This window comes from Capricornis sumatraensis, chromosome 3 (assembly GCF_032405125.1).
Source record: "Capricornis sumatraensis isolate serow.1 chromosome 3, serow.2, whole genome shotgun sequence".
Lineage (NCBI taxonomy): Eukaryota > Metazoa > Chordata > Mammalia > Artiodactyla > Bovidae > Capricornis > Capricornis sumatraensis.
Window position 1 is genome coordinate 63,611,865 of NC_091071.1, and position 21,633 is coordinate 63,633,497.

At 43.6% G+C, this 21,633-nt stretch overlaps 1 protein-coding gene across 1 annotated transcript in view; it reads left to right on the plus strand.

The window, feature by feature from the left end:
* PDE11A (phosphodiesterase 11A) overlaps window positions 1-21,633 on the plus strand; it is a 425,952-nt gene that overhangs the window by 335,956 nt on the left and 68,363 nt on the right. Inside the window, exon 13 of the mRNA XM_068968072.1 lies at window positions 14,115-14,224. Coding sequence (XP_068824173.1) covers window positions 14,115-14,224 — 110 coding nt within the window. The remainder of the gene's footprint in view (window positions 1-14,114; window positions 14,225-21,633) is intronic.

A 21,633-nucleotide genomic window follows, 5' to 3' on the forward strand; every position in this document is an offset into this window, starting at 1 on the left:
AGAAAAGGAACAAACTGCATCGTCAAATAGGCAATTTGATGTATAATGGTGGAAATTTAGTTCACTGGGAACCCTGCTAATGACTTATTAATTTATTACAAGCCTCTGGGGTAGAATTCCAAATATTAAAATGAAAATGTATCAGTCTTATTCTTTGCTTCTAAAGAGAAATTTAGGTAGTTAAAAATTACCAAATATTTTTAATTCCTCAGATAAATGCAGTATGGAGTGCCAGTTACTATTTGCAGTTAAAACAGGGAATAAAACCCTGCAGATAGATCAAGAGTAATTATACAAATTCTCTTTATTTATAGAAGCTTGTAGAATAAATATTCCATCAAGCACATACATAATGAAAGATAATAAGCGCATTTCTTATATGTACAGTGTAGACCACATAAAGGAACCGACCATGCTTTTGTTTGTATTCTGGAAAATAAAAAGGCACGTGGTGATGCCAAGGTTGCAGAGACGTTTTAAGGTTTTATAAATGATGTATGAGCTCTGACAGATTTTCCAGGGGGAAAAAAAAGGTTTCTTTAAGAGTCAGTATTCTTTACTATCCCATAAATGTACTCATTAGCACTTTGGGGCATGCCCTGTATCCTGTAGGGCTCAATAAAGATTCATTGAATGAGTGGATTTAGTTTAGGGTAATATTATTCAGGGAACTATGCTGCTCAGTGTCCAGTTTTTTCAAAAAACTATAAAATGATGAACAACTATCATTGCTAGAAATCTTGTTCTTTCTTCCTATCACACTAAGGTTCAGCTAGGGTTCATATAGAATATTATGATCTTGCAGAATTCACTGGATATGAAAAGAGACGAGCACATGATCACATTAAAATTGATGGCGGTGCTGGTGGCTTGGTGCTGGTGGGGAAAGGCAGTTAAACACTAATAATAACCAAGTATCGCAGCAAACACACTGACAACCTCCTGACATTTACGGGGGCTTCTTAAATCTTAAATGTGGAGGTAGCGCGTTTAAGTCCGTATTTGGATTGTCAACAAGGTTATTTTCAGAGATAAGCCAAGTCGTTTTACTGATAATTCAAACTAGAGAGCAGAAGGGACGTTTAGGAAGAAAAATCCATCCTGTTCACTAGCTTGAGGATAATGTGCTGTCCTCTATCTGCCGTTTTCAGGGAAGTCCTTGATTTTTGAGGTAGACAATTTCTTCTGCAAGGAGATCTTAGAAACACAGTTAGAATTCCTTTCCCCCTGAACCCAAAGAAGGACAGGACTAGTTGAATTTTCAAATAAAATGTTTTTGCTCTATAACAAGGCTACTAATCTCAATGGAAATCTAATTTCTTTGTCGATTGTAATGTTGTAAGGTACAAAGAGATCTATGGTTTTATTCTGTAACCAACAACAAAGTAACAAACAATAATTACATTTGTAATCATCAAACATCATTTTTACATTGCATTTCCTTATCAATATAAGTAATAACTAGTTATATTTACTTGAAAATTAATGGCAACATTGTCCTAATAAAATCTGCATATTAGAAAAGCCAATTCTTTGTCATGTAGGTAGACCTTGATTTCTGGTGTAACTTCAAAGAAAGCACGTTTTTAATTGAGGAAAGGAGTGATTCTTTTATGTTTTTGCAGAATATCAGCACTGGGTGCTGTAAATTAACTAGCGAGCTAATCAATTTGAATACTGTGTCTAAATTACATTTAAGACTTCTGGCTTTTAGTCATTTAAGAAGGTTTCTATTTTTATTCTCTCTGGCCACCTCTCAGAGCTGCAGTGAGGCACTCCATGCTTCTAGCTGACACTCCCTTTATCCACATTTGTTTTACAAAAGGACAAAGGCAAAGCAGCACATAATTAAGAAACTGGTGTGCTAATAATCAAACATACAATTGGGCAGAAGGATAATCCAATCCACTTCCTCAGACAGGAGAGTAACCTCCATAACTCACTTTAAGCGCTGCCATTCATGAGTTATGGGTCATTCCCTTTCCAGTGAAAATAAATTCTCCCGCACCATCAGCCAGAGCTGAGTATTTTTCTTAGGACATGTAAATTGTAAAAGTGTATGAACATAATCATGCTGGCATTTGGGGGGAAGTGCAAGCTCTTGCCTATGGACACAGGCTTGTAAGGAAATGTGTGTGGTTTCAGGGCTGCGGTTGCCTGGTTACAATATAGGATTTTTTATTAAAGTGAATTTATTCCTGAGATTTTTATGGTGTTGGTAAACTGCTTAATCTGTCGCTCTGTATTTTATGACTCCAGCCAAATCCTGCAGGTCAGGGAGACCCGGCAGCAGAGCGATGGCCATTTATCACAGCCTCTATTTTCCACAGCTTATGACTCAGTAGTGGCACTTTCTTGAGGCTGAATGAAACCTGGCACCTAAGGGTGTCAAGCTGGGGACTTCATAAAGTTTTAATTTTTTTCACTAGTCTCATGTTCAAGTTTAGCTCAGTGATGACTAGTGAAAATTTTGGGTAAGTTTTGAAGAGGTTTCATATTCTCAAAATTCATCAGCCTGGCTTCTTTGTGGCATGTGAAGAGGACTGTCTCTCTGCACAATTGATGTTCACCAGGTGATCTTCACTCTCTGTGCTCACACACCCCATGTTCTATTCAATTCACTGGCAGTTTATCATAAAATATAAACTATATTTCTAAACACAGAAAAGCAGGCCGTCTTTATCCTCAAAAAATAATAAAGCATATTCTTAGTACTGAAAGCAAAAAAAACGTTGAACATATAATATGTTTTTCCTTTTGTCTTTTTTTGAATTACAGTATGCTTGCTATATGCATACATGTAGCTTTGCTTTTGTATTTCCTAAATTGAAGTAAAAATTCAACTTTTAAAGGCTTATTAGATATTTACTCTTTTTTACCATTTTTCTTTTTACCATTTGTATTTGTTTTCACACATTTTATCGAAATATGAGAGCAGAGATACATTGACTGATTTTTATTTGACCACATCATGACTTCCTGAGAATGAAATGAAGAGTATTGACAGATGCCAGAGGTTTGCTTTGAAATAGTCTGGCAAACAAACAGACCATGTGAAGGGATAAATGAATGAAGGCAGCAGAACGTGGCTTCCTGCTAACGTTAGGTAACGAGTACTTGGGTATTCAATACAGTATTCTATTTTTCATATGTTTTTAACTTTACAAAATAGATACTTTTTTTAAATTAGGGTAACAAGTAGGTTAAAGTTAAGTCAAGGAGGTAGTTAAAACTAACTAAAATTATTAAAGTCAATTCATTTTTTAAATTCATGCAACAAACATTTACTCAAACATATATGCTTGTACCAGTTTTGAGAGGCTTCCCTGATAGCTCAGTTGGTAAAGAATCTGCCTGCAATGCAGGAGACCCCGGTTTGATTCTTGGTTCGGGAAGATCCCTGGAGAAGGGATAGGCTACCCATTCCAGTATTCTTGGGCTTCCCTTGTGGCTCAGCTGGTAAAGAATTCACCTGTAATGGGGGAGACCTGGGTTCGATCCGTGGGTTGGGAAGATCCCCTGGAGAAGGGAAAGGCTACCCACTCCAATATTCTGGCTTGGAGAATTCCATGGACTGTATAGTCCGTGGGGTACCTGGCCATTTTGAGTCTTACATGAGTAAGCATTTGCTATATTATTTGAGATTCAGAGAGAAGTTGTGTCCAAAACATGACTTAGATTTTGCAATTTGATAAGTGCCTTCAAGAAGCTTCTGGTTGTAAAAGTACTTAAGTGTAGACTGTAAGGTCTTCCCAACTCTGAACTTGACAAGCAAAGGATCATTGCAGACTTAAATCAGTGTTTAATCAAAATTTGACGACATTCATCTTGAAAACGAAGAGAAGCAAATCTGATCAAAACTGTCCCATGCCTTGTACACCTGAAACTAACACAAGATTGTAAATAAACTATACTCCAATAAAAAACAAAAACAAAAACCCCCAAGCTATCCTCCCAAGTAAACCCAAGCTATCCTCCCATGGAAACTAGACAAACTACAACTGGTTTGTGTTGTATCACATGCTTTGGTAGAGGAGCCGTGTAAACATGGTGTTGGTTGGTGGTCCCCTAACAACTGGAAAGGTTCTGGTTTCTGGACCTCAAAATAGGACTGAAGTGCCGTTTCTTCAGCCTGGCAGATCCAATTACTGGCAGACAAACATTACTGTAAACAGCAATCCAGATCTAGATTTCGATGCAGTCTAGATCTAAACCTAGGTGCAGCCGCTTACCTAGCAGGCTTTCTTTTTTAACAATGTATTTACGTTTCGGCTGTGCTGGGGCTTCCTCGCTGTGCAGGCTTTTCTCCAGTTGTGGCGACCGGGGTCTCCTCTCTGGTTGTGGTGCACGGGCTTCTCCTTGCAGTGGCTTGTCTTGTGTGGCAGAACATGGGTCCTAGGGCACGCGGGCTTCCGTAGCTGCAGCTCCTAGGCTCCAGAGTACAGGCTCAGTAACTGCGGTGCCTGGGCTTAGTTGTTGCATAGCATGTGGGATATTCCAGGGATTGAACCCAAGTCTCCTGGATTGGCAGGTGAATTCTTTACCACTGAGCCACCAGGGAAGCTCTCAAGTAAGGCTTTTTCCCCCACTCAATGGAAGATTGCGTTGTGAATACCTATTACGCTCCCTCTGAGCTTTCATCCCCCACTGTCTCTTGTTGGCAAAGACAGGATCTATTTTAAAAAGAAGATAGGATACGGCATCAGGTATAAATTCATTCATAAGCACTCCTGGTAAGCAAGTGAAATCTACTTCCGTCTGAAAGCTTGAGAAAGTCCTCTGCTTAAAACCAATGCTTTGGAGCAAATTGAACAGGTTGGTATCCATCAACCTGCCCCCAGGATTTACACGTTATACACGCATGTGTGTGCACATGTCCGACTCTTTGCAACCACATGGACTCCCAGACTCCTCGGTCCACAGAATTCTCCAGGCAAGAATACTGGAATGGGTTGCCATTTCCTCATCTAGGGGATCTTTGCAACACAGGGATCAAACCCACATCTCTTGTATTGGCAGGCAGGTTAAGCCCTTACATTGAAAGGTGGCCATTCCATCTTGAAGCAGAAAATAGAGTCCCAAAAAGAAGCATGCTGGCTTGGCTGCAAATGCCTGTGAAGCCCAAACATGTGCCTTAACAATTCTTTTATTATTCTGATCCACTCAGCTGGGATGTGAGCTGAACTGGGAGGGTGACTGAGGCACCATTCTCACAGAACCTTCCATCCTTGGTTAGGAGATCTAAGTTTCACGGACAGACACCGCATGTGACAGATGACCTAGCACAGCTGGGCCAGCCGTCAGCATTGCAGTCTGGGGTGTTCTTTGGAAGACGTGAGCACTCTGTATGTGGCATTTACAATGAAACCCTCAATGAAACGAGCACTCTTTGGCTACAGTAAATTTGATTTTAATTATGTACCAAACAAAGGCCCCAGACAGGGCCCCTGCAACACTGCTGCCGCTGCTGCTAAGTCACTTCAGTCGTGTCCGACTCTGTCCAACCCCATAGACGGCAGCCCACCAGACTCTGCCATCCCTGGGATTCTCCAGGCAAGAACACTGGAGTGGGTTGCCATTTCCTTCTCCACTGCACACCAGAAATTAAGAAATACCAGAAATTAAATGCTGCCTTTCAGCCTCAAGCTCACATCACTCCTGGGGTATGAAGTCATGTTTAGATCAGTTGAGACATGATGACACAATTAGGGATATGGCATGCAGAGTCTTCTAGAGGAGGCACTTCCTTGAGAATGCACGTTCTTCAGAACGCCTCGGAATGGTCTGAGTGGCCCTCTTTGCTCTTCTTATTCAGAAGAAAGAAAGATGAAGAGAAGAAAGATTCTACAGAAGCCCATCGCTTTCTCTCTCAGCCTCAGCCAGTGTGCTGATGGCTCTGTGGCAGTGCCTATCACCAGCATCCACGGAGGAGCAGTTGAGCCGAGGACCTTCTGGGACTATCAGGAATTTCCAGTACATCACTGGATTCCCTCCCTCTTGGTCCATCACCTGCCAGATCTCAGAATCAACAGGATGAACCTGGGAACTTTCTCATCATTCAGTACCTCTCACAGCCGAGTTCAAGAAGAAACACGAAGGCAGAATTCTGGCATCACCTTCTCAGATTCCCGCGCTGTGGCCGCACAGGTGACAAGGGTCCTGCAGACCACGATGCACCATCTCCGGAAACAAAGCAGGAGCGGCCAGCCACTTTCTCCATCGCTTTCTTCCACAGACTGCCACCGGCATTGTGATATGAATAGCTTCTCACTAGAAAAGGGGCATTGTTCTGGTGGGCGCAGGCACGACCAGACTATACACACGACAAGGGCCAGACAGGCCTGTCTTCTTCAGGGCTCTATTCTAGCCTGCAAAGGAGTACCTGCTGAATCAACATTTGCTCAGTGAATGAATGAATGGACACTTTTTAGGATGTCACGATTTTATTCCAAGCTAGGACAGGTTGATGAGACATGGGCTTATTTCTAAAATAAAAAAGGATTTACATGTACAGATTTTGGAGTGGGTAGCCTATCACTTCTCTAGTGGGTCTTCCTGACCCAGGAATAGAGCCGGGGTCTGCTGCGCTGCAGGCAGATTCTTTACCAACTGAGCTATCAGGGAAGCCCTACACATACACAATGTATATATATTCTAGTGAATAAACGTTCTTTAAGGAAACTTGCAGCACAAAGGAAAAAATCTAAAGTCACCTCTGATCCCACTACTAGTAACATTTTGAGGTACATCCTGACAGTCTTTTTCTATGAATGCATTAAGACATTTTGTAAAGTTGGGTGGTTGTACACAAACCATTGTCTCTTTCTTTTCTTTCTAAACCTCATTTAAAATCACTGTATATTATTAGCCACATCTTGATGCACCAGAGCTATGTTTGGCTCAAGATGTCCTGTGGCTCTGCACTATTAACCTCTTACGATTCAAGAATAAACATCCATTGTTGAAAGTTCCCTGGTGACCTAGGGATTAGGATTCTGGGCTTTCACTGCCTTTGGCTCACATTCAGTCCCTGACTGGGGACCTGAGACACCCCCCCCCCCCAAGCTGCGTGCTGTGGCCAGAAACAGACGATAAAGAATAACCCTCGTGGTGGACTAAAGCACCCTCCAAGTGATTCCTGAATATCCTGCCATCGTTCTGCTATTACAGAGGTCTTTGAAAGCTGTACAGCTGCACATACACTCTCACCTTTGTGGCTGGGTTGCACAGGCAGGACACAGACTCGGGAGTCAGGTGGCCTGAAGTCTAACCCTGTCTCCGTTTCATTGCAGCAGTGTCGTCTGTTGCTTCGACATCTTCTTCTGTTAAATGGGAGAGATCAGAACAGCTTCTCCTTCAGAGAATTCTTGTAAAGATTAGACTTGTAAGGATTAGATGGGTTAAAGTAGCTGAGGGTTTAGAACAGTGCCTGGCACATACTAAATGCTATAGAAGTGATAGCTGTTGTCAGTATTATCCCAAGCCTCTTTTCTCAGATAGATCAATTACTTAACACACACTAGGGTTGGTTGCTCAGTCGTGTCTGACTCTGCGACCCCATGGACTGTGGCCCACCAGGCTCCTGTTTCCATGGAGAATTCTCCAGACAAGAATACTGCAGTAGGTAGCCATTCCCTTCTCCAGGGGATCTTCCTGATCCAAGGATCAAACCCAGGTCTCCTGCATTGCAGGTGGATTCTTTACCATCTGAACCACTAGGAAACCCACTAAGAACTGAACATTTTTGTCAGATGAGTGAAGAAGCCTCTATAGCACCACCTAATGTTATTATGGCCGTCGTTTTTTATACTTCTGGATTCTACAGAGCCACAGGTGTTAGTCGCTCAGTCGTGTCTGACTCTTTGTGACCCCACAAACTGCAGCCCACTAGGCTCTTTTGTCCATGAAATTCTCCAGGCAAGAATACTGGACTGGGTTGTCATTCCCTTCTCCAGGGGGTCCTCCTGACCCAAGGATCAAACCCGGGTCTCCTGCATTGCAGGCAGACTCTTCACCACTGAGCCACCCGTGAAGCCCCACAGAGTCAAAAAGCAACTGTCAGTTTCCCTCTGCCCATCATGTTCCTCTGACTCCACACAGGATCAGCTTTGCCATGGCAGCATAGCCTCACCGGTTTGAATTCTATGTTGACAGAATGGTAGGAAATCACTGGCTAGTTTAAGAAACACTTCAACTCAGTCTTACTGTTTGGGTCCTTGAGAGTCCCAGTGATTATATGCTCGAGTGGTTGGGGGCAGGGTTACCCCAGCATGCGTCTAACCCAGCAGAGGACTGTTACACTATATACTCGAGTGGTTGGGGGCAGGGTTACCCCAGCATGCATCTAACCCAGCAGAGGACTGTTACACTATATGCTCGAGTGGTTGGGGGCAGGGTTACCCCAGCATGCGTCTAACCCAGCAGAGGACTGTTCCAGGAGACCTGCTCAGAGGGTCGTGACAGGCTTTTCTGGAGAGGGTGACATGGAAGCTAGCTCTGTATGCCTCAGTTATCTTTTTACTTGCTGCTACTGCTAAGTCACTTCAGTCGTGTCTGACTCTGTGCAACCCCATGGACCGCAGCCCACCAGGCTCCCCCGTCCCTGCGATTCTCCAGGCAAGAACACTGGAGTGGGTTGCCATTTCCTTCTCCAGTGCATGAAAGTGAAAAGCGAAAGTGAAGTCGCTCAGTCGTGTCCGACCCTCAGCGACCCCATGGACTGCAGCCTTCCAGGCTCCTCCATCCATGGGATTTTCCAGGCAAGAGTACTGGAGTGGGGTGCCATTGCCTTCTCCGATCTTTTTACTTAGATATATGATATTCTCTGCTTTACATTTCTGATATGGGCCATGAGGGAATACGGGTGAGAGGGTAGAGTAAAATAATGGTCAACAAAACTCATTATTGGATAATGGGTAGTTAGTTACTGGATCAGTAGCAACAAACATATCATTTTATTTGAAAATAAAAATAGAATTAAGCATAGGAGAAACACATTAAAATGTACTTCCTGCTGCCACTGTGTTCTGTTTTGAAAGTACATTGTCTTCAGCAGGCAGCTGACTTTTTCTCCCCAGTGTGTGTCAAGTGTAGGTCAGAATGGATAGGACTAGAAAGAAGATGGATGGGGTGGGGGAGGGGCAATGGACACTCAGTGGCAGGTGGGCACATCTCAGGGCTGACGACCCTCAGAAACCATTTACCAGGCAGCGTTAAATCACAGTCAAGAGATAGGTACTGCTTCAGTAACTCAGGTATCACAGCCAAGAGAGGTAAATATGCTGCGTGTGACTGCGCTGTACTTCAGGGATTCTTTATTGGGAGGATCCAGAGGTGGGCTCCATGGCCTGTGAACACCATGAAGTTATAGAATAATTTCTGGGAAGAAGGTCCATTTTAAATTCTCAAAAATATCCATGACACAAATAGTCTAAGAGCTAGACACTGAATTTCCAAGAAGGGGGCGGGGTCGTCGGCTGTATAAGACCTTAAAGTATATTCCACAGAGTACACAGTGGGTGATAACTGATGGCTTAAAAATGATTCCGGATTTTGAACTTGAGTCTATTACATGGCATTCGGTTTTATCTTCTAATTAAAGTTCTAGTTGAATTATCTTATGTTGACATTATCCCGTCTCTATTCTTACTGTTCCAGTTCATCAGCTTGTTCTAAACAGCAGCATTTTCACAGGCAACAATCTCTCTAAATTTCAGCACATCTTCATTGTGTTTACAGCACTGATTTCCAGAATACAGTATAAGTATTACATGCTTGATAGACTTTCAGGATTTGCTTTAATGGCAACCCACTCCAGTGTTCTTGCCTGGAGAATCCCAGGGACAGGGGGAGCCTGGTGGGCTGCCGTCTATGGGGTCGCACAGAGTCGAACACGACTGAAGCGACTTAGCAGCAGCAGCAGCAGCAGCAGCAAGATCCAAACCCAGTGAAACTGTCTTAGAGTTTCAAGATGACAGAGAAAGACACTTGCATCCCTTTCAAAAAACACCCCCCAGATAACAAGGAGAGTGAGAAATGGACACAAATCCCACTGTTTTCATCGGAGGAGGATGATTTGTAGATTAACAAAGAGAGGGAAGGTCCAACCCAAATCCTTCAGGATGAGAGAGGAGAGGAAGGGGTGCCCGTGAGAACCATGCTCTCCTAGAGGCGGTCAAAGCTCAGGAACTAGAAGGATCAGCTGCCACAGAAATGGGGTGCATGGGAGTGAGGGATGAGGAAAACACTGAGCCCCCGTATTTCTATCCCCTCTCCCCGTAGTCCAAGAACCACTCTCCCCTTGTCTATGCAAGAAGCCAGAGTATTTGCCAGAGAAACTGAGCCCCAGACTTGGGAACACCAGTAAAAGAAAAGTTAGGTGAGACGCACCTTGAAAGTAAGAGAATGAAGTGAAAGTCTCCATCTCGAGGGTGAGAAGCTACATACCCTTTTCTCAGAATTCCAGCACCTGTATTTATGCTCCTTCTGAGCAAGAGACTGGAAAATCCAGAAGAAGTGTTCAGAGTCTCTACACTGGCATGTGGGGGTCTACAGCAGGACCACCTGGCCATGTGCTCAGCAGTGATGAGATCAGCCATGTGTAGACACCATCTCCATGCATGGGTGTGTGGTGAACGTGGACTCCCATGCGTAAGTGGATGACCAGGGATAGCAGGCATTTGAGGAAACCACCACAGAGATAAGGAGTTCAGAAAAAATAGGCAATTCAGGGAACAGAAGAGAATTTCAAAGCAGTTATAATCAATATCTTCAAAAGAGAAGAGACCGTAATGCATCCATGTAAGAAAAATAGTATGCTGTTAGAAAAGGAGCAGCAGGCAGGAAAATGCTAGTAAATTTAAAAGAATCTTACTCCTAGAAAGTAAGAGGAGAAAAGTCAGCATGAGCAATGGGAAAGAAGAAATGGAAAATAAGGAAACGAATATAAGAAGTCCAATGTCAAACCAATCGGAGTGCCATTCAAACAGGACAGAAAAAATAATGAAGTCGAAATTATTAAGGGGAAAAAAAAGATGACAAGAATATTGTACTGAAGAAAATGAGCCTTCACATTGAAAAGGTTTACCAAGCAATGATGAGGAAAAGTCCCAAACCAAAGAACATTTTTGTGAAATTGGCAAACCCCAGGCATAGAGAGAAGATTCTAAAAGAGAGAGAATCAAGTATCATTCAAAGGATTAGGAACAAGAATGATTTATGCTTCGCTAAGGCAACTTTGGAAGTTAGGAAAGAATAGAGCAGTCCTTCAAAATTCTGAGTGAAAATGTTGCAACCTAGAATTGTTAGGCAAGCCAATAATTGAGTAGCAGAATAGATTAAAGACATTTCAGTTGTACAAAGCCTTAAAAAAAATCAACTTTCTCCGTGTTAAAGAAGTATTAACATCCTTTCTCATGAAGATACCGGCAGATGTGTTCCCACAAACTGAGAGAGGAAACAAGGAAAGAGAGAGATGTGGAATGCAGAAGACAGGAAGCCAACCCCAGGAGGGGGACGCCGGCAGCAGGGGGACGCTGGCAGCAGACACGAGAATCCTGGCCAAATGTCAGCACTGGGCCAAAGCAGGGAACCCCAGGACAGGAAGGGACCTGTCAAAGGTGCGACTGTTCAGAGAGTTGTGTAGGATGTAAGTCGACTTAGATGTTAAAAGAAATCTTGACTCCAGAAAGCTAAACATCTACATAACAAAGGATATAGTCATTGGATACTGAGTGAGTAATATTTAGAGATTGGCCATCAGGTAGGACTTTCTGAGACCCAGGGCACTTAAGTTTCTTTGTGCCTCAGTTTCCTCACCTTAACTGGCAGGTAATAATAGTTCCTACCTGTTATGAGAAGTAAGTTGTTGTTGTTCAGTCACGCAGTCGTATCTGACTCTTTGCGACCCCATGGACTGTAGCACGCCAAGCCTCCCTGTCCCTCACTGTCTCCTGGAGTTTGACAAGTTCATGTTCATTGCATAGGTGATGCCATCCAGCCATCTCATCCTCTCACACCCTATTCTCCTGCCCTCAATCTTTCCCAGCATCAGGGACTTTTCCAGTGAGTCGTCTGTTCACATCAGATGACCAAAATACTGGAGCTTCAGCTTCAGTGTCAGTCCTTCCAGTGAATATTCAGGGTTGATCTCCCTTAAGGCTGACTAGCTTCATCTCCTTGCTGTCCAAGGTACTTTCAGGAGTCTTCTCCAGCACCACAGTTTGAAGGCATCAATTCTTTGGTGTTCTGCATTCTTTACAGTCCAGCTCTCACAACCGTATGTGACCACTGGGAAGACTATTGCCTTGAGTATATGGACCTTCGTCTCTGCTTTTCTTTGTTTATGCAAAAGTAGGAAGTCAAAATATACCTGGAGTAACAGGCAAGTTTGGCCTTGGAGAACAAAATGAAGCAGGGCAAAGGTTAACTGAATTCTGCCAAAAAAAATGCACTAGCCACAGCAAATATCCTTTTGCAATAACACAAGAGACAACTTTACACACAGACATCTCCAAATGGTCAATACTGAAATCATATTAATTACATTCTTTGCAGCCAAAGATGTAGAAGTATGTTAAATGGTTATGGTTCTCTTAGGAAGGACTATAGTCACATGGGAAACCCCTGAATTACCAAGGGCTAATGATGTGCACCTACTATACAGTAATATGGAGGAAAATACCTACCAAACTAGACCAAAAAAAGAAAATGGAAAGTGCTTGCCTTTGGGAATCAGGATAGGGGAAGGATGAGGGACTATTGGTTTTGGTTCTAAGTTTCTAACTACAATTGAATTTTTAAAAACTATTGGAAGTAATGCCTTCAATAAAATAAAATTAACTTAAAACCAATAGCCAGCTCTGAATTTTAAAATGAAGGACACACACAGCTTAGATTATGGACTACTTTATCCTGCCCAGATAGTTTATAAACATTCCTATTTGCTATGCAGATGAAATTGTATGTATTTCTAATGTAGAAATCTTTTAAAATAAAGTTGTCAACACAGAAACTTTATTATTCAGTTATTTCCACAATAAAAACATAATTAACTAAAAAACAAAGTGTTCTTTGCTATAAGAGAACTGTCTTACAGATATTAGCTGGTGATCCTAGATGTGGAGAAAAAAACGCAGATGGAAACGGAAGCAGTTTGAACTCTACCCTTCCCCTTCTCCTGCCCTCTGATAAAGATTTTAATAAGTACTGAACGGGGAGGCTTGCAAGTTGAAGAGGAGGAGGCAGAAAGGCCTTAGATCAAGGAAATGCATAGCCCTGCCTTTCTGTAAGTTCCCTTTCTCTTCTAAACCAATGAAGGGCCAGCAGGAATCAGAGAAGCACGGCTGCTCCTGGTTGTGAAATTACACCACCCTGCTCCCCAAAGACGTCACACCACACCTATGCATTTCACAAGCAAGCTGCCCGAGGGTCGGAAAGAGCTGCATGTAATGGGTCCTCCACCTGATCCGACGTCTGGATCACCTGACCCTCTGCCAAATTCTAGCTTTCAAGACAGGCCCTGCTTATCTGAAATTTCACCTGTCCTCCAAGCTAATGTGAATTAAGGTATTTATAAGATAACTTCTAGAATATTATCATGTAACAATTTGAGTACTTCTGAGTTGCTTTTTCTAATAGATACACACACATACACACACACATATTTTTAAAGGCATTTTCTCTTGCCTACTTTCATTTAAATGGCATCTGGTGGCTACATCACTCAGTTCTAAACTCACAGCCCCCTCTCTCTCCCTAACCCTAGATGCTCATCATTTTGAAATGTCAAATCACAAAACACATTTTGCTCCAGGCCTTTGCCAGACTGTCACCGTATCTAGACAGCGCAGCTTCTTCTCTAAAAAGGGAACGAAATAGTCTGAACTCTGTCCTGGTGTGCCAGCCAGGGCGGGCCACCATGCCGGCTAATTCATCACCGCGGGGACCCTGGGCTGTGCAACCGACCACCCAACTCACTAGTCGAAGGGGTGGCAGTTAATCATTCCCTTAAATGATGTGGGTATGACAACAGAGCTGATGGTTGCTCAGCAGACGAGCCTCGGCCTTCCTCCCTGCCGCGAGCAGTGACTGTGGCCATTCTCCCATCTTCCCAGACCGCCGGGTTTCAAGAGATTCTGACCGAGGTGGAAATTTTAGCGGTGATTGTGGGATGCCTGTGTCATGACCTCGACCACAGGGGAACCAACAATGCCTTCCAAGCTAAGTAAGTGTTCTAATTGTTGTTATTTTAACGCATTTGCCTTTCTGTTCAGAGCCAAAGGTGACGCGCGCGCTAAAGAGTAAAGCATTAATTTCTGGCATCTGAGGCCAAGGCCACGCAGGCCTGGGCGCGGGTGTCACGGGGCTCATCCATCTTTATAATTCCTTATTCCTCTTTTAATTGCAAATTTGCCCTTCATGTCATGCTTGTTGATTTGGTCTGTCTCTGTTGACCTCAGTCGGATAACAAAGCGCAGATTTTTAAAGGGCCTATTTTTTTTTTTCCTCCCAGAATGTTTGCCTTCATGGGATCATAAGGTTTCTTGGATTTGCTACCCTGGAAGTCTGGTTTTGAGACTATTAAAATGAAAGTGGAAATTTTATGAAACAAAAGATCTCCTCCTTCCCCAGTAGAATTTCTTCCAGGTTCTTTTGATGTCGGGTATTGTATAAACTGCAGTGAAATGGAGTGATGTTGGAGGAGGAAGAGGGTCTCTGTCCCTGCCAAGCCTCATCCCACAGAAAGGTGGGAACAAGCCAAGCAGCCCCACCAACACAGGGGAGGTGGAGGTGCACACACTGGGCGTGGACAGAGCGGTCTGTCCCCGAGCAAGCAGGACAGGTCCAGGAGGCCACTGCTTGGCGGCTCCACTGGCGCCAAGGCCGCAGAACTCACCGGTGCTGGAAATAAAACCCAACCCAGGTCTCCTGGCTCTTGTATTCAGGTTCCAGTTTAACGTGCTTTTTACTACCTGTCTGCAAACAACATGATAGGGGACTCCAGAGGCTCGAGGGAAAAACATTTGGGGATGGAGAGACTAAGGAATCTTCAACGAAGAGGTAAGATTAGCTTTCAGGTGACCAGTTTCCAAGCCCCGGGAGCAGGTCTTCCTCTATGATCTGAAACCCCAGCGGCCCACAGTGTGTCAATAGGGACCTTTCAGCTCACCACTTGTTTTCCCCCCTGTAACACCCACATACTAAGGCCTTGGAGCCCTGGGCCCTTTCACTCGCTCCTGATCTAGCAGGTGAATATCGACTTTGTGACCTCTATCCATCCTGAATACAGAAGCCCATCGCTTCCACCTGCTCTTTGCCATGTCCTGTAATTTCCAGACCCCCTTACCTTTCTGTGACAGCCACTCTGCAAAAACTCAGCCCTGGCTCAGTCTAACAATTCAGCTTCTTGCTCTTCTGTCCAGACTTTTAAAGGCTTTGGGAGAAAGTGTCACAGCTGTGAGCCTGAGGCATACCGAATAGGTACTCTCCCAACTCGGCTAGGGGCTCAGAACTCCCCACCAGCCTCTTTGGGCCCCTAGCCAGCTCCATCCCCCATTCTGATCAGCAGTTATAGAAACCAAACGTTCCTCCTCCTAAACCACCTTCTATTCTACCACCTCCCCCAATGCCACTCAGCAGATCACCTTGCCTCCCCCTCCACTGAGAAAATTGAGGCCATCAATCGAGAACTCCCTCAATTTCCTCCCCTGCCACGAACGAACTTATCTGTCTGGCCCCATCCTTTCCTCCTTCCCTCCTATCTCTGTGAAAAGGCTGTCCCTCCTCGTCCCTTCCTCCCTCCCTCCTCCAGGACCTTGCTCCATCCATCTTCCTCTCTCTGCCCTGTATCTCCCATCCTATTAATATGAACAGTTCTCCCCGTCTTGAAAAACCCACTTCCATCCCTGCTTCTCGCTCGAGCTTCTGCTCCCTTTCTCTTCTTTCCTTTCCAGCCAGTCTTCTTGGAAACTTGGCTGTTCCTTGTCTTCACTTCCCTCCCACACAGCTTCCAGGTCTGCCCGCCAGGGGAGCAGCCCTCAGTAACGCCACCAAAGGCCCCTTTTCCCAAAGCCATAGGACACGCTTCCGGTCCTTTCTTGATCCTTCTTGCCATCACACTGTTTGTGATGCTCTCCGCCAAAGAGCTCCCTTTCTTCCTTCGTCTGGGAGAGCGACACCTTCATCCACCTTTCCAGCCTTTCTTCTCAGCTTGCTCCTCCTTCACTGCACACGTTCTCTCCTCTTCTTCTGCTCTGCTTAACCTTTCATGCTGGACCACCTGCTGATCGGCCCCAAACCCATACCTATGGACCCTAATTTTTGGCTAATCTCCAAACACTTCTTCCAGCTGCTTGAGGAGCTCCTCCTATCTGAAGTCCCATCGTCACCACAACCCCAGTCTTTCTCTCTACACCAGTCCTTTTCCTCTTATTCCCCTCCCAATATGGCACCACCAGAAGTCCACAAGTCACTCAGATTCCCTCAGAGTTGACACCTCTGCATCCTTATTGTCACTGCTGCTTCTCTGCCTCCCTTCAGGATTCCTACAACCAATAGCCCAACTCTCCTCCTCCAGTCTTCCCCATCGTGGTGCTCCAGAATATTCTATTTAATTCACAAATCTCATAGGATTGCTCCCCTACTTAAAAGACGTTCACTGGCCTCTTGTGACTCTCAGGATAATGTTCCAATTCCTTAGTTTAGCCCGTAATGCCCTTCTCAGTCAGGCTCTTGCCCATTTCTCCAGCGCAGCACTCACACCTGCCACCCCGCCCCGACCTATGCATCTAGGTTCAGACACAAAGGGCTACTTAAAGTGTTCAATGGGATCTAGCTAGTTCCCTTTTCTCTCCTCCCAGTCTGCTGTTTCCACAGCCCAGAATGCCCTTCCTCTTCTTTCCCCCAGCCTCCTCCGAAAGCTCCAGCCCCCACTCCCCAGATTCTATCCCTGATGACCTTCACTGCGTCAGTCTTCTGTGCCCACATCATGCCCTGGCTATGTTTCAGAATTGCACATCTCACACCACATTAGTTGCTGATTAATGGATGTGTCTCCCCTTCTTCTTCAGTACCTATGATGTGTACAAGCACCAAGAGCATGATAAACCCACAAGGAATGTTTGCTGAGTGAATGAGTGATAAATGCATGAATGGATGAGGTTTTAACTATTTTAATATTGCTTTTCAGTAAAGTTTCCTGACTTCTTAAACAAGTGCAATCTTTCACGGATTATTATAAAACACAGTTTTTACATACGTTGGTTTGATGTTGTACTAATGACAGTAGCGTCCCTGGGGCCTGCTGAAGTGTAAACTGTATACGCTTTGATTATAGGGTCTGACAGTTCCTTGTGTTTGAGTTTCTGGCCTGCGTTTTGTTACTGTGAGTGTTTTAGGATGCCCCTCTCTCAGGCCAATGGCATCATCGTCACTGTGACTTCCTGGAGCACCCTACCGTTCTGCCACTTACACATAAAGAATTGTGTCTATAAAGCAATGGTGAGCACCTTGTAGGTTCTTTTAAAAAGAGTCAAGTGCGCAATGTATGTATTCAAATAACAGCAGCCTCCACCCTGGAGAGAGCCTGCGTATCACACCAGGAGAGCCAGGCTTTCTTGCTAGTTGACCTCGTTGGACCAAGACTACACACTGAATCCACACCCAGCTAATCATATCTTATCTCCCAGGAGTCTGGTCCTGGATTACCATGATATCGACTCAGTTAGCTGTTGAGGTCCAAGCTGCAGGTCCATTTAGGCCTGGACACTGAGGCTGCATTTGGGGAAACCAGTGATGAACAAATCCCGAGTGGATAAGAGAAGCAAGAGAGCAAATCTGCAGAGAGAAGAAAGTCAGTATTCAGAGAGGAGCAGAGAAGACATTGTACAATTCTAGAGGAAGACAGAGATCCCTGGTTTTCCATGTCTGCTCCTACTTCCAGGAAATCCAGTCATGTTTGTGACAGTGGGGCTTGCTCAGAGGTCCCGGTTGCATTTAATCAACATTTTTTGTTTTTAGTGAAAGTGGTTCTAATTCATTTCCATTCTTTGCTGTGAGTGGTCCCTGAGACAATGAGAAGAATTGCAGTTATTTCTCAGGTGCTCGACTAATATCCCTGTAGCTATTTGTCTCCATCTTACAGAGGGAACTAGGCCTCAGGACAGTAAGTGACTTGCCCAAATTCACCCATCCAGAGGGTGGCAGAGTAGTGTTTGGACCTGGGCTATCTGACTCCAAGGCCGCTTTTTAACCACTTTATTCCACCTTCTTTCATGACTTTGTGGTATGTATTTTAGGCTTTTGAACTTCCAGTTTGTTGGCTGGCTTGTGATATATGTGAGCTCTGGAAAACTAAGATGCATTTTGACATCCAGAAAATCAAGGCGTGGAGCTGTAGAAATTGTAGAACTCAACTAGATCTTGGTAGTCATATTCCTTAATTTTCAAAATTTTTTTTCATATGGCTTAATTTTTTAAAATTGGAAACTGAGGCCCCCAAATCTCAAGTGATTTGGGTGATATTGAACAGTTTTCATACATATGAGATAGCTATGATATCTCTGATACTAGAATTCAAAAAAACTTTTTGCATCCTTACACCACATGATCAAAACTCTGTGTTCTAAGATGGTCTGAGCTGTTTCCTCACAATGGTTGGCCTTTTACACTGTTTACCAGCCCATGGCACCTCCATCAGCCCTGCCCCTCCCTTACAGAGTCTCATTTGAGCTTAGAATACCAGATGCCACCACCATTCCACCTCAGTTAAACTTTTCCTCAATAAATGCTGAAAAGAGACCCTTTGACATCATGGTGAAGGAACTACCATTTTACTGATTAGGATAAGATTTACTCAGCAAGTTTGCCATTGTTTAGGAAAATCCCTCAGAAGAAACCTATATCCTTATTTCCTTACTTATTCCCCATCAATTGAGTGCTTTCTAGATGCGAGGTACTGTGTGAGGCATTGTGGGGGAAATAAAGAAGCGTAACAAATAGTCCCTTTCCTTAAAGTATTCACCATCTAATTCCAGCCTTTTAAGTGATTTGGAAATGGGATTTAAATGCACCAATTATTATGTGACAAAGCATATGCTACCTTTTTTTTTTTCATATGTAAGGCTATAAAGAAACAGGAGACATTTAGCAAGGGACAAATTACTATATAAAATGCAAAATGCCTCTACAATAAAAAGTTGTGATTTTAGTCACAGCACAGTGTGATTTATTCTCTTAGCCTTTCTGATAAGTGAACCTTCGCATTTTCATATTTTACTCTTAATTTTAAAGTATTGGAGTGCGTGCAGTGCATGATCAATAGGTAGAGAGGGCAGCGATCCCATGGTGCTTTGAAACTGCTGTTAACACCTCTCTCCTGTTTTCTCCAGGGACAGTGTTTCCCACTCATTGCCCTCCCTATTACAGCTGCCCCTGATGATTAAATATCAGTACCAAGCAGCTTTGTAGTATATTCTCCTAGGAGACTTCCTCTATTCATTTCTAGCATAATCTCTTATACTCATTTCTTGGGAATGAAAACCCATCTTGTCGCTTTCGGCCAGGTCCCAGAAGTGAAATACGGGGGCACATTAATCTGCCGTGACAGCCTAATCCCATTCCTCCCCACCTCCCAACAATTCTCAATTTCCTAATTACCTTCGGTAGTTTTCCTTCTGAAAGTTTCCTGTAAGCCACGGCAGCACACTTCCATTAAGTCTGTTTTTCAAAGAATATGCATATCCAGGGGAGTTATGAGGGTCCATAGCTCATAGTTATGAAATTTCCTTTTGCACACTTATTTTTGGTGCCTGTGCAAAGTGCTGAATGCCTGGGGGGAGAGCCATTTTCACATTGACTTTCCTTTCATATAAGCTTCTCCTCAGTGTGCCTCCTGCCCCCAAATGAAAAACTTTAGTATGTTAGGATGACCTAATCAATAATGAGCATCATAAATAATCACAGGTATAAATCTTCCTGTGTGTAAAGGATCTGGAGCCTCTTCTCCTCTGCTCTCCTCTCCTCTCTGCAGGTCTCCACACACCCTCCATGTATATGTAATATTTTTACAATTACAGTCTGTGTGCCCCAGAGCCACTGATATGATGGATATACTTACCACAGACAATTAAAACGAGGTGTGGTATTAAAGTCATTTTTTTTCCATATGTGATTGATTGGAGCGTTTTTTCCACATTTTACATGAAAAAGTGTCAGCATGCCCTTTACACAAAGTACATTACATGGAACACATGTCGTCTTTTAAAAAATGGTTTAATGATCAAGTAAGTTTGGTTAATACTGCATAGTATGTTCCTTTCCTGCAGAATCAGAGCACATATGTTCACACCCTGATGCCACAGATAAATCCTACAGTATCTAAACAGTTTACCTTCTTAAACCCAGCATTTCCCAAGTGTGTTTAACTCTGAGACCCTTTTTACTTCTGCCCATAATGCCATTTTACATCCCAAAGAACTCGTATTCTGTCTAATACTTTCTGATAAAGTTTATCCTAACAGTTCAATATTTGCCACTTTCATCAAGTTTTCTGACCACGGACTTCACTCTTGCAATGCTCGGAGATTCCTAACATGTGTGTGAGTAATGGCAGGTGCAGGCAGCATTCTCAGCGAGCCTCAGCCTGAGAGAGAAAGCACCAGGGTGTCCTGCAGTCTCAGAAAATCTGACAGAGACCAAACCTAACAGTGTAATTGAAGCAACCATATGGAAATGGAAGCATTCTTGTTTAAATGATTTTATTCTAAAGGAAACTCAAAATAGAGTTAGTATCATGTTCCATTCTGCGAATACTAAGATGGCACCTTGTTTGCAGAAAGGTGAGCATTGTTAATGAAAGTGTGGACAAAGTCTCCTGTGCAGTTATAGGGACTGTGAGCTTCCCGAGGGTAAGAGCCATTCTTTATCTCCATACCCCACATGCTCACAGCCTCGCATCATAACAGTTTTCAGTCCTTGTTAGTTGAATGAATGAATGCATCATTAGTCTGCTTCTGTTGCAAAATCTGCATACTTGTAATTAGCTCAGTATTGTGTGAGTGTGTGGAACATGTAAGATAGAATTACTAAAGGAACAAAGAAGATGGTCCTTTGTAAGGATGAAGACTCTTAACCCGTGGACCTTTAGATGCATTTGCACAAGCACACTGAGAGTCCTCCTGATGAAACATAACAGTTCAGAGGGCACATGGACCTGGGGAGAGCAGAGGGCAGCATAGGAACCACCAGTTGTTCCCTGGTTAAAGGACACAAACTTCCTACTCATCATGAAAAGAGAAAATATTTAGTGATTTGTGATCGTCTAGCTGATTTAACTTCGTGAGGTCTGCTAAAACAACATGATAAAGGAGGAGATGCTATTTTACATCTCGACCTCACTTTTACACCAATGATTCTCTTAGGATTCACACCAATAACTGGGGCATGTGGCTGGTTGATAGAAACCAATCGCAGGAATCTGAGTCTGTAGTTAGCAGCTATAACGGGAGAATTCTGAATCAAATTTTGAAAACTTCTTTCAAAGAAGGTTTGATGACAACCAGCTTGGCAAAAATGGAGACTAGAATATAAGAAATATGGAAGTTAAAATTCTCTTTCTCATTATGTAATCAGAAA